General features: G+C 44.9%; 1 protein-coding gene across 1 annotated transcript in view; it reads right to left on the bottom strand.

The window, feature by feature from the left end:
- The window catches only part of ZC3H18 (zinc finger CCCH-type containing 18), a 529,487-nt gene that overhangs the window by 465,766 nt on the left and 51,117 nt on the right, over positions 1 to 12,604 (bottom strand). Inside the window, exon 2 of the mRNA XM_069215853.1 lies at positions 11,559 to 12,193. Coding sequence (XP_069071954.1) covers positions 11,559 to 12,179 — 621 coding nt within the window. The 5' untranslated portion in view covers positions 12,180 to 12,193. The remainder of the gene's footprint in view (positions 1 to 11,558; positions 12,194 to 12,604) is intronic.

Raw genomic sequence — 12,604 nt, 5'->3', positions numbered from 1 at the left:
AGGGTTGGGGAACTAACACAGAGGGCATGGGTTGGGAAGCAGCAACACAGAGTGGGTGTGGTGGGGAAGAAGCAACAAACAGGGTGTGGGTGGAAAAGCAGCAAAACAGAGGCTGCGGGAAGCAACACAGAGGGAGGTGGTGGGGAAGTAACAACACAAAGGACGCAGGTGTGGAAGCCGCAACACAGAGTGTACAGGTGGGGAAGCAGCAACAAAGAGCATGGTTAGGGAAGCTGTTAACTATGGATTAATGTGATCAATGATTTTGCATTTATTTTTGAATTCTGTATTTTAGCCTGTGGCATGTGATGCATGTTTTCTCAGTATCACACTTAACTTTTTCTGTATGAAAACAGTCCACGTTTTGCTCTATTTTTGTCCTAGCACTCAAATCTTTACCCTTCCAGTATTTATTTCAGTTTGACTGCTATACAGTGTTATCCTGATCACAAGTGCAGTCTCTAACCGCCAGATCAACTGGAGACGCTGGAGGTGAATTACTTAGGTAAAATTTCTGGGTGATGAAATACTGGGGTTCTGATGATTATTGGGGCTCGGCTCACACACTGTTCAGCAGCACAGATTCTTTTTGCTCGGAGATGGCACTGAATTAAGCTTCGTAAAACGCTCCCAGGATTATTAAAATAATAATCCTGGCCAGGATTATATAAATGATTAGAAGAGGCAGGCAGATTAGAAAAGAAATCTGCGGTTTATTCTTCCAATTGTATAAGAACACATTATTAACGTACAACTGTCTGCAATGTGATGTGTACGAAAGTGGCCTGGTGTGTCGTGGGTACCTAAGGTACTTATACCAAGTCCTGGAATCCCCTATTAGTGTAGTGTAGACAGGCTCTCCAGAGGTAGCTGTAGATGAGCAGCCAAGGCTTATCAAGGAGACATGCAAAGCTCATGAAATACCACTGTAGTCACACAGCACTTACACACATGAAAGAAAACACTCAGTGTTGCAAAATTAAAAGGTATTTTACCATAGTGACACAATTACCAAAAAGTACTAGATAGGCAACCCTCCAATAGGAGGTAACACATTAAATTTGTACACCAGTAACCAGAAATAGGCATAAAAAGCTGTAGAAAACAGTGCACATAGCAATAGGCAATAGTGACCTTAGGGGGAGCCCAAACCATATACAAAAAAAATGGAATGCAAATGCAGGACCCCCCACCCAGGTAAGTGGAATCTGTTGAGGGGTCTAGGGTTACTAGGAAACCACAAAGGTAAGTACCACAGTGCCCCCTAGTGGTTAGGAAGAAAGGAATAAGCTACTAGATTTTCCCCAAACCACCAAAAGGACTAACAGGAAGAAAAACGCAACACCCAGACAAGCAGAAAGAAACCAGTGGTGGATTCCTGAAGACGACGACCTGAAAAAAGAAAGGGATCCAGGTTCAGAAGTCGCAGGAGTGTCTGATGCTGGCAGGAGCCACTACCATCTGTCTGTGGTTGCAGGAGGTGGTCGAAAGTAAGACGAAGACGGTCAGCAGGCAGCCCTGGAGTCGGTGATGAGTTCCTGGAGGGAGCAGTCCCATGCCAGATGGAAGACTGCAGTCAGTCTGTGGCATGGTAAAGCCACCAACAAGCCTTGACAAAGGCAAGAGTCTCGTTAGAAGAAATGTGGAGCTGCGGGGGACCAGCAAGATTCAGGAGGACTCAACCCATGGGGAGGAAGTCTCAGGGGTCCCTCAACAAGGCAGAGAGTCCACAGAAGAAAAGGCAGCCCCCACAGGAGACCCACTGGAAGAGGACCCAGGAGTCGCGAAGGAGCCCAGGTAGAACAACTGAAGAAGGGTCCCATGCTACAGGAGAAGCATGCAGAAGGCTGTGCATCCCATGAAAGAGTGCTGGGGCTGGGGCTTCACGGAGCCTGAAGATCGCTTGGAGGAAATGCCAACAAGCATTGTTAGCTGCAAGGGGACGAGGTGCACTGGGGTACTGTCCTGCGTGGGAAAGCAAGGGCTTACCTTTACCAAAGTTAGCCAGCTGGCAGAGAGGACCAAGGGACCACTCCAGACCATCATCCGTGATGCAGGATCCACGTAGCTCAGGATGAGAGGAGATCCACGCAGCCAGTCGTCATTGCAGTTGGTGCCTGCGGATGCAGGGGAGTGACTCCTTCATTCCAACAGGCATTCCTTCTCGTGCAGACTGAAGACTTGCCGCCCTCAGAGGATGCACAGCCAGGGAAATGTTGCAGAAACTGGAAGCAGCCTTGGAAACAATGTTGCAAGAAGAGTCTTTGTTGTGGATGCATACTGTTGGATCCTGGAGGGTCCAGTCGCAGTTCCGGTGCCCAGAAGTAGAGATTGCAGAAGAGTCCAGATGGAATCTTGCAAGCCGAATCGGAGGATTCGGGGTAGGGGTGCCCTCACACACAGGGACGTACACCCTGCCCTCTGGGCTAGGGAGGCATAGCATAGGGGTGACTTGCAGTGACCTGGTGCAGTGACCTATAGTAAAAAGGGTGTATGCATCCTGTCACGCAGGCTGTAGTGGCAGGCCTGCAGATACACTTTGTCTGCACGCCCCATGGGTGGCATAATACATGCTGCAGCCCATGAGGGACCCCTGGTACCCCAACACCCTGGGTACCATCTACTAGGGACTTACAAGGGGGCACCAGTATGCCAAATGTGGGATGTGTGTGTGGTCCAAGCAACCAAGTTTAAAAAGAGAGGGCATAGTCTCTGGGGTCCTGGTTAGCAGGAACCAAGTGATCACAGTCAAAACATACTTACAACAGGCAAATAGTGGGGGTACCCATGCCAGAAAGAGGCTACTTTCCTACATAACACACCCCAAAATTATTCAAAACTGGATCAGGACTGACATGTTGCTCGCCTTTTATTCTGGTTTGTAATTTATCAGTTTGATATTTATGAATTTCCAGAATACATTTTTCTATGGTCTTTAAAGAAATAAATGAAGGCAAGTTAGGCTACTTTAATTAGTAAAACAATATCCACATGGACAAATTAGTGAGCTTCAATATAACACTAACATAAAACTGCACAATCACTGGACACAAATAGGAGACCATGTTTTTTACTCTTAAAACCAGGCAGACATTTGACATTATGAACAAGTTACTTACCTTAAGTAACGCATTTTCTGGTGGATACAGTAGCTACATGTGGATTCCTCACCTTATGAATTCTCCCAATGCGCCAGCATTCAACTGATTTTTTTCCTAGCTCTCCAGGTCAACAAAGACGTCACAATTGCTCAGCACCGCACACAACTCCGTCCAATGACATCGGAGCCATAAGAATCCCTTGCCGGCGTACTGACGTCAGTTTCACCATTTTTTACAGTGCCTTTGAGGCGCACAGGTGAGTACCAAAACATGTGCCAGCTCAATATATATATATGTATAATAAAGTATTTAAACAAAAAAAAAAAAAATATATATATATATATATATATATATAAATAAATCAAATACAAATACAACCTATACATATATAAATATACATATTATCTATAACATCAATAGTACTCTTGCTATGACCGGACAGGCAACAGGGAGGCGGGTGTGACTGAGGAATTCACAGGAAGCTACTGTATCCACCAGAAAGTGTTACCGAAGGTGTAACTTGTGCTTCTGATGGATACAACTACCTGTGGATTCCTCAACTTATGAACAGAATCCCAAAGCAGTCCCACACTCGGAGGTGGGTGCTCGACTGGTCAAACCACAAAGGACCTGCAAAACAGAACTGGCAAAATGGCCATCCCTCCTCACTTCCGTGTCTAAACAATATTGCTTTGCGAAAGTGTGGAGGGAAGCCCAAGTTGCTGCCTTACAAATATCAGCAATCAGCACACCTCTAGCTAAAGCCGAAGTGACAGACTTAGCCCTGGTGGAATGTCCCCGAATACCCTCAGGAGGTACCGTCTTTGCTACTGAATAACAAATCTTTATGCAATGAATGACCCACCTTGAAAGAGTCCTCTTGTGGACAGCTTTGCCCTTCATTCTGCCCACATATCCAAAGAAGAGCTGATCATCAATTCTGAGTTCTCTTGTCCTTCCTATGCAGAAGCTCAGGGCCCTTGGATCCAAGCGATGCAGCCTTTTCTCCTCCTTTGATGGATGGGGAGGAGGGTAAAAGGACGGAAGAGTTGTAGATTGTCCCAGATGGAAGGGAGTGACTACCTTAAGAAAGAAAGCCGCCCCGGTTCTCAGCACCACCTTGTTAGCATTAAAAGGTACTGAAAGGTGGTTTCACACTAAGAGCCTGAAGCTCACTCACACGTCTAGCCGACGTGATGGCTGTCAGAAAAACTGTCTTTGAAACTAAAAGTCTTAATGGGCAAGTATGCATGAGCTCAAATGGTGAATCCCTCAAAAAAGTCAAAACTAAATTCAAATCCCACTGAGGCTTTACAAAGGGAGTGTCGGGAAACGTGTTTGTTAACTCTAAGGAACCTAAGAACTATAGGGGACTTAAATAAGGAAGGCTGATAAGGTAAGCAATGAAAAGTCAACAGTGCTGATAGACACCCTTTCACTGACGCAACTGTGCAACCTTTCTGCGCTAAGGAATTAGCAAACTGCTAAATATTAGATAAATGGGCCTTTAGGGGATGAATTTGCCTCTCTCCACACCAAGTAACAAATTTCACCCATCTACCGGCATAGGCAGTCTTGGTGGAGTGTCGCCTGGCTGATAAGATAACGCCCAGCACTTGAGGAGGGAAGAGAAAAAAAACAACCTCTGATTGCCCAGTTTAATTGCTAGGCATGTACGTGCAGGCTCTGGAGGTGGGGGTGTAGAACCTGCCCCTGCGACTGTGAGAGGAGGTGTGCCCTGTGAGGGAGACAAAGCCGAGGGCACAGGGAGAGTTGGAGGTCTGTGTACCACACCCTTCTTGGATAGTCCGGGGCTATTAATATGACTTGGGTCCGGTCTTTGCAAATCTTCCACAGAACTCGAGGAATCAAGGGTATGGGAGGAAAGGCGTAAAGCAGTTGGTCGCTCCAAGTTAGCTGAAACTCATCCCCCAATGCCTCCCTCATCACATACTGGAGGCTGCAGAACGTTGGGCAGTGTGCATGCTCATGAGTGGCAAACAGGTCTATCTGAGGTGCTCCCCACATACGGAAGACGTGAAGAACTAAGTCTGGATGGAGACGCCACTCGTGATCCGCAGAAAAGTGCTGAATGAGACTGTCCGCACGTACGTTGAGAACTCCGGTCAAACGGTTTGCTACTATGCAAATCTTATGGGCCTGTACGCAGGATCAGAGCCGCAGAACCTCTCTGCAGAAAAGGTACGACCCTACTCCTCCCTGCTTGTTGATGTACCACATCGCAGTAGTGTTATCTGGTAGGACTTGTACCAACTGACCACAAATGGATGGAAGGAAGGCCTTGAGAGCCAGACGTAGCGCCTGCAATTCTAACAGATTGATGTGAAACAAAAGGCCTTTGATCTCCAGGTCCCCCAGATGAGCTTCCCACCCTAGAGTGGAAGCAGCTGTTAGGCCTGTGGTCACCAGAGGACAAAACGGCTTTCCTAGAGAGAGGCTGCTGTCCACAGTCCATCTCGTTATTGACACCTCAAGATCCCCTTTGTGTTGAAATCACTGCTTGCGGAGGCACCACTGGAGGGCCCTTATGTGCCAACTCGCGTGAGTGACCAACAGAATGCAGGAAGCAAACAGACCGAGCAGACGTAGGACCTTGATGACTGGAACGGACGCTCCCTATGAAACATTGAAATCATCGCCTGAATGTCCCGAGTCCTCTGCGGAGGAGGGTAGGCCCGATTCAATGTTCCGTCCAGTACTGCCCCTATGAACAAGAGGCACTGAGAGGGCTCCAGGTGAGACTTGGGCACGTTTACCGTAAAGCCCAGATTGAACAACAACTGAGTTGTCACCTGCAAATGATGCAGCACGAACTCTGGGGACTTGGCTTTGATCAGCCAATCGTCCAGGAAGGGAATACAGATATTCCCTTCCTTCTGAGGTCCGCTGCAACCACTGCCATCACCTTCATGAAGACTCGAGGTGCAGAAGGAAGACCAAAAGGAAGGACCGCAAACTAGTAGTGCTGCGACCCTACCATGAACCGGAGATACTTTCTGTGCGACTTCAGAATAGAGATAAGAAAATAAGCATCCTGCAAGCCGATAGACACCATCCAGTCCTCCTTGTTCAACGCAAGAAGCACCTGTGCTAGAGTCGGCATTTTGTACCTCTCCTGCTTGAGGAACTAATTCAATATCCCTAGGTCCAAGATAGGCCTTCTTGGGATTCAGGAAATACATTGAATAACATCCCTGACCCCTTTCCTGCTCCGGAACCAATTCCACTGCTCCTTTTAACAAAAGAGTGTGCTCCTCCTGCTGAAGCAACAAGAGATGCTCTTCTGAGCAAAATTAATGACGGGAGGGAAGGGTGGGGGAGGAAACTCCTGAAAGGGAAGGGCGTAACCTTTTCTCACTGCGCTCAACACCTAAGAGTCTGATGTTATTAACTCCCCCTCATGAAGAAAACGCAATAGCCTTCCACTCACAGGTAGGACATGCCGGTAAATGGAGCGAGAACTAGGGCTACTTCCCTGGCTGGATCACCCCAGAGGACGAAGAGGAGGAAGAAGGCTGCTGGGTGGCTCCCAGCATTCTAACTATCCCATGACCCCTATAGGACCTGTAGAGAGGGTTGACAGGCTGTTGGACGTGGGACTGCTGCCTCCCACAAAAGGATGACCCATGGCCAAACCCTCTGAATCTGCAGAAAGGTCTGAAGGACGTTGAAGAAGCCTGAAGGCCCAAAGATTTTGCAGTGGCTCTATCATCCTTTAACCTTTCCAGGGCTGAGTCCGACTTTGCCCTAAACAGTCTCGCACCATCAAATGGGAGGTCCATCAATGTAGCCTGTACATCAGAGGAAAAACCAGAACCTCTGAGCCAGTCGCAATGGAAGTCCCCATGACTAGCAACTGAGTCCGCTGTGTCCAGACCTGACTGAATCACCTGCTTTGCTGCCGCTTGATTGTCCCACACAGTTCACTAAAATGTTCCTATACTTCCTGCAGCAATTTAGGGACGACCTCCTTCGCCGTATCCATTAGGGCATAAATGTACCTCCCCAGTACACAAGTTGCATTCATCGACTAAGACCTTGCTTAGTGAGGAAAGGCATTTCTTTGCCGACTGCTCCATGCACTTTGACTCCCTACCAGATGGTGTTGTAGAGAATGATTCCCAGAGCCGATCTTTAAGTACAAGCTTCTACCACCAAGCTTTCCAACGTTGGGTGTTGGGACACAAATTGCTGATCACCTGGAGCAACTGTGTACTTTCTGGCCACAGTCTTTGAGACCTCAGATGTAATAACCAGTTTCTTCCATATTTCTAATATGGGCTCTGTTAAAGCATCACTGAATGGGAGAAAGGGCTCTGAAGAGGAAGCTGATGGATGTAAACCTCCGTCAGAATACTGTTTTTTAACTGTCGCAGGCAGTGGCAAGTCCGACAATTCTGCTGCCTTCCTAATCACCCCATGGTAAGTAGTCGCTTCTTCCGAGAGTTCACCTCCAGGGGATAAAAACTCCCACTCAGGGGACGTATCCATCCCACTAGCAGTATCTAATCCCTGGAAATCATCTGAAGGCCCAGGAATTTCTCCTTCTTCCAACTGTTGTCGTTCCTCTAGATACTGCTGCTCTTCAAGAAGTCTTAAGGCCTTCCTTTTAGACCTTAGCCTAGACTCCAAACGTGGCTTTGATAGAGAATTCATCGACGTCGATGACGCCCTTAAAGGAGAGGGCAAGACTGGTGGAGGAGGAGCCGAATCCACACTCAGCACCGGAGTACAGCATCGAGATGTATCCAACGTCGGCATCTGCGCCACCGGTGCCATCATCTGGGTTAGAGGTGGTGACATCCTTGGCGCAGTGCCAATACCATCAAAAGGTGTTTTGCTGGTAAAAAGGGCATAAATGGAGCCTGCTTATACGGCACCGGCAACCCCATTGTGAAAGCCAATGGACGTGTGGGACCAGCAGGTACACCAGAGGGGACCATCACCCTATTAAAAATGCTAAACATAGCATTGAGGAACAAAGACTGATCTGCTCTCCGAGTTGGAAAGGCAGGATACTCTTGTTCCCCTTGTGGTGGCTGTGATGGATCTGGCACTCGAGCCCCAAACTCCTGCCATTGGGAGGATGTCTGGGAAAAGTGACTCGCTGGACTCGCAGGCGACTATGAGATCTCAATCAAAGTTGGCGCCAGAGATGCCACAGTGTGACTGTGGCTGGGGAGTCACAGTAGGGCTGACTTCCCAAATCATGTGGTGCCGTGACCTCGAAGTCGGGAGACGCTGACCTATCTCTGGATGAGCGGAGCCGTGACTTATGCTGTTGACGTCCCTTCTTGTGAGACCTCGACAACATGTGCGATGAAGTGTCCAGAGTCCTCGATCTTCGTCGACCTCTTTTCTCTTTCTTAGTTTTTGTTAGAAAGAGCTTTGCCTCCCTCTCCTTTAAAGCCTTGGGTTTCATGCAATGGCAGGATAAGCAACCGGCCACATCATGATCCTAGCTCATACACCAGAGGCAGTTCTCCTGCAAATGCGTCACTGACGCATGGCCCCCACACTCACTACAAGGTTTAAATCTGGATTTCTATGCGGGAGGCATATTAGCGCTAAAAAATTATTCCCTCTATACAGTTGAGATACAACAGAGGTAGAAAACCGTTAGTGCTGAAGGCGCAGAAAAAAGCGAACTGACGTCAGCACGCCGGCGAGGTCGTCTTATGGCTCCGATGACGTCAGATGGAGTTGCGTGCGGAGCTGAGTAACCATGATGTCCTCGCCGACGTGGAGAGCTAGGGAAACATTTCCGTTCAAGGCTGGCACATTGGGAGAATTCATAAGGTGAGGAATCCACAAGTAGTTGTAGCCATCAGAAACAATACTTTTGCCAGCTTATCACAAACCATGATTTCCACAACCCCTAGATTTTTATACAGTGCAACATTAAGTGTTCATAGTGATAAATGCTTGAACGGTTGTGGGAACTGAAAACTGGTTATTCAAAAACAGCCTTCAGTAGAGTGAAGCTCTCACAACACCATACGGTATTCCCTGCTGAATGTAGGTAGAAAAGGGTGCCTGAGAGGGACCTCTCTCTGAAAACGGTGAAAATTACTTCAGAAGTTCCACTTTGATGTAAGAATTGTTAGAACAAGATGCAAAATGTACTACCTTCTCACTGCTCTACACAGGGCTTTTTTTTTTAAATGGGTTTTCAGTGAATGGATGGCTGAGATAATCCTATTAAATCCAGACTAGCCTAAAGCTGAAACGCTACAAGAAGCATTTTCTTTGAAACATGCTCTAAACAGAATGTTCGATGGAATGACACCCTTTCTGAGGAGGGCTATACTGTTGTTGAAGGCCCTGTAACTCGTTCTAGGCTCTTGTTCCTACAACTCTGTTTCTGGGCTTTAAACAACTAATATGACATCAGAATTTTGAGAACGCCACTGAAGACAATGGAGTAGCTCTGGGCTTATAATGGCTGGTATAAGCCCAGAGCTCCAACATTCCAATGTTTGACTTCATATTTCCCTCATTTTTAATTTAGAACATTCTATAGATAGTGGGTGGAGTGTTCTAACAGACATAGTCCTTCTGTTGCAGGTTATACTGATTGTTAAAGGCCCTCTCTGCCGTATCATACCATATCAATGAAATACACTTTTTGAATTTTGTTTAGACTATCATATTTTTAGAACCCAATTGTAAGATGTCTTAAAAAATCAAGGTGTTGCCAAAGTTAAGTGGTGCAGGACACCCTATTTACTTCCTTTCTTTATCTTAAAATAACCATTAAATAGATGCCAAACTTTTATTTCATGTACTTTTCATGTTTGTGCTGAGTCAAGTAAACAGCAGCTTACTGCTGCTGTTGACCAGAGGGCCGCATGTAAAGGCCAGAAGGGCCGCATGTAAGGGGCCTTACTTTGAGTATCACTGATATAGACAAACAGTTAAAGATTTAACTGCCTATCTGGATGGAACTGTCACACTGACTAACACAGAGTATATCTTTTATTTGGAGCCAAAGAAACACTCTATATATATATATATATATATATATATATATATAAAGACTAAATTTCACTGTACAGTTTTATGTGATTACTTTGGCCTTTCTCAAGAGTCATTAATTATTAAAGAAATAATTGAAAATAAGATCCAACTTTATTGAAGTGTGTTAAAATTCAGAGCTTCAAGTTGTATCAGGAAAAAGAGCATTTTAGTGTATAGTTGTATTTTTGAGGGTGGGAAAATCTACAAATTAAGCTGTAAGCATCTGACTTGTTGACTTGAGATAACACCAGTTTCCTACTACCTCAATCCTCTTCACAATAATGTATAAACAATGAGTAAATCACTTCTGCTCCAGGGCTTGTTATTCAACATCTGAAAGGTCCTACCTGAAGGTTAAATGTTAACAACTTAATTAATCATTGCAATGGACCCACGTTTACTAAACCTTAATATCCCATTATACAACTTTGCCATCACAAAATGTCAATGGTGCACGTTTTTCAAAGAGGTGCTCCCTAGTGACTATGATGCTCAACAGTGAATCTAGGAAAGCTGCCCTGGCGCCCCAAGCCTCATCATATGGCTACCACATTTGGCAATAACATATCTTCAACTGAGTCTAAGAAACAGATGGTCACTATCAACACTTAAAATCGACTTTTGGATTTAATAAACAAGTTACAAATTCTTAGCTAGAAGAAAGCCCTCAAAGTTGAAGACTAGGCAAAATTTGACATGAATTGGTTTTCCTTTCTAGAATTGTATTGCCACAGTGTTGGCAAACTTGAAAAATCAATTATAATGCAATTCCATCACGCTGCAAAGGAATTTTAGAGGCTATAAGGTATGTTCTGTGTTTCTATATTTACAATCAAATGTAAACTTTTACAGTAAAAGAAAGCAGTTTCTATTTTTATGGTTGATAATGTCAAAAACCTTAAATTTGAAAAAATAGATATTTACATTCTTTAGCCCTACACTCACATAAGAAAGGCCGATGTTATGAAATGGAATATTACTCTAATTCAGACAGCCCAACAACTACCTGCATGTTGTGGAATGTTACACAAATGTTAAAGAAAAAAAAAATATATAATAGTTTCAATCAACCTTCAGTACGACAGCTGTTTTGGTTTAATACTAAAAAAATAAATATGTGATAGTACCAACCCTGGGCAAATACAGACACTTAATAGATCTGTAACACTGGCATACTAGGTTGCAAACACAGAAACTTAACAGTTCTGAAACATTAGCATACTAGTGTGTAACATTATGCCATGGGTTGCTAGTTCATCAGTCATACTGTAGCAATAGTGTTAGCATTCTGAAAAATATATGCGCTTCCCACACCCCATTATTTGCACAACATTTCTACTAGACTCAGAGAAACAAGTTGTTTTTGCGCGCTGTACTACTGACACTATTATCTTCATCTACCAAATTAATACTTACATCTAGCTCTCCTTCATCAATTTCCCCTTCATCTTCCTCTTTCTTTTTTTCATTTTGTCCATCAGCATGTCCTTGGTCGTCCTCACTTTTTTTGCTGGGTTCCTTTTTATCCCCGGGGGCCTTGTCACTCTTTTCCTTCTCCTCTTCATCATCGTCGTCCTCTTCATCCTCATCCTCAGGCTTTTCAATCTCATCTTCGGGTGCAGCAGTGCTCTGCTCATCTGGAACCTCTTCATCATAGTCCAACTCATGCTCGTCTAGTTCCCGTGTCACAGAGGATGTTTCATCCATCAGATCATTTTCTTTAAGTGTCCCTCCTTCTTTATGGCTTGGAGAGCCCTTAGGGTCCCTGCTCTGTTCGTTATCAGAGTCCTGAGACTTTGTTTCACTGAGACGGTCCTCTTCATCTGAAGGACAGTCCTTTTCATTTTGAGGGGACACTTTTTCTTCTGATTTAATTTTCTCTTCCTTTTCCTCCTCCAAGCTACTTCCTTTCTTGCCCTCTCCCTCCAGGTCCCTCTTAGAGCTGTCATCGTTGTAAAGATTGTTACTATCGGAGAGCCGCTGTTGCTCCACTGAAGGACTCTGGTTATCTTGCTTTGGGCTCTCAGGCATATCCATCTGTTGGTGTAAGTCTGACCAAAACATGGGGGAAAAAAAGAAAGAAAAAAAAAATAATCAATGCAACAGCAAACACTAGATATTTCACACAGTAGTTCTTCTGATGCAATAACATAGGAAATACAGATAACTGAAAAGGTTAATACACCCCAGAAAAGGATCTTACCATGAAGAGCAACAAAAAAAAAAAAAAAAAAAAAAAAAAAAGAGAAATGCATTCTTACATAGACCATTTTACTGAAATCCTATTTTGAGAGAGCAACACTCACTCATAGACTTATTTTTCCTAAATCAGGGCGTAACTTTCAAATTGGGAATGCTATCCCAAGACTCTTAATAAAAAGTCAATCAATCAGTCTGTAGATTCACTATTCTTCCTGCTACAAACACAGCATTGAAAAGAGAGCCACCCAATACCAGTTTGC

The sequence above is a fragment of the Pleurodeles waltl genome, chromosome 12 (genome assembly GCF_031143425.1).
Source record: "Pleurodeles waltl isolate 20211129_DDA chromosome 12, aPleWal1.hap1.20221129, whole genome shotgun sequence".
NCBI classification, from domain to species: Eukaryota; Metazoa; Chordata; class Amphibia; order Caudata; family Salamandridae; genus Pleurodeles; species Pleurodeles waltl.
The sequence above is the reverse complement of the archived record's forward strand: the minus strand, read 5'-3'. Positions and strand labels throughout refer to the sequence as shown.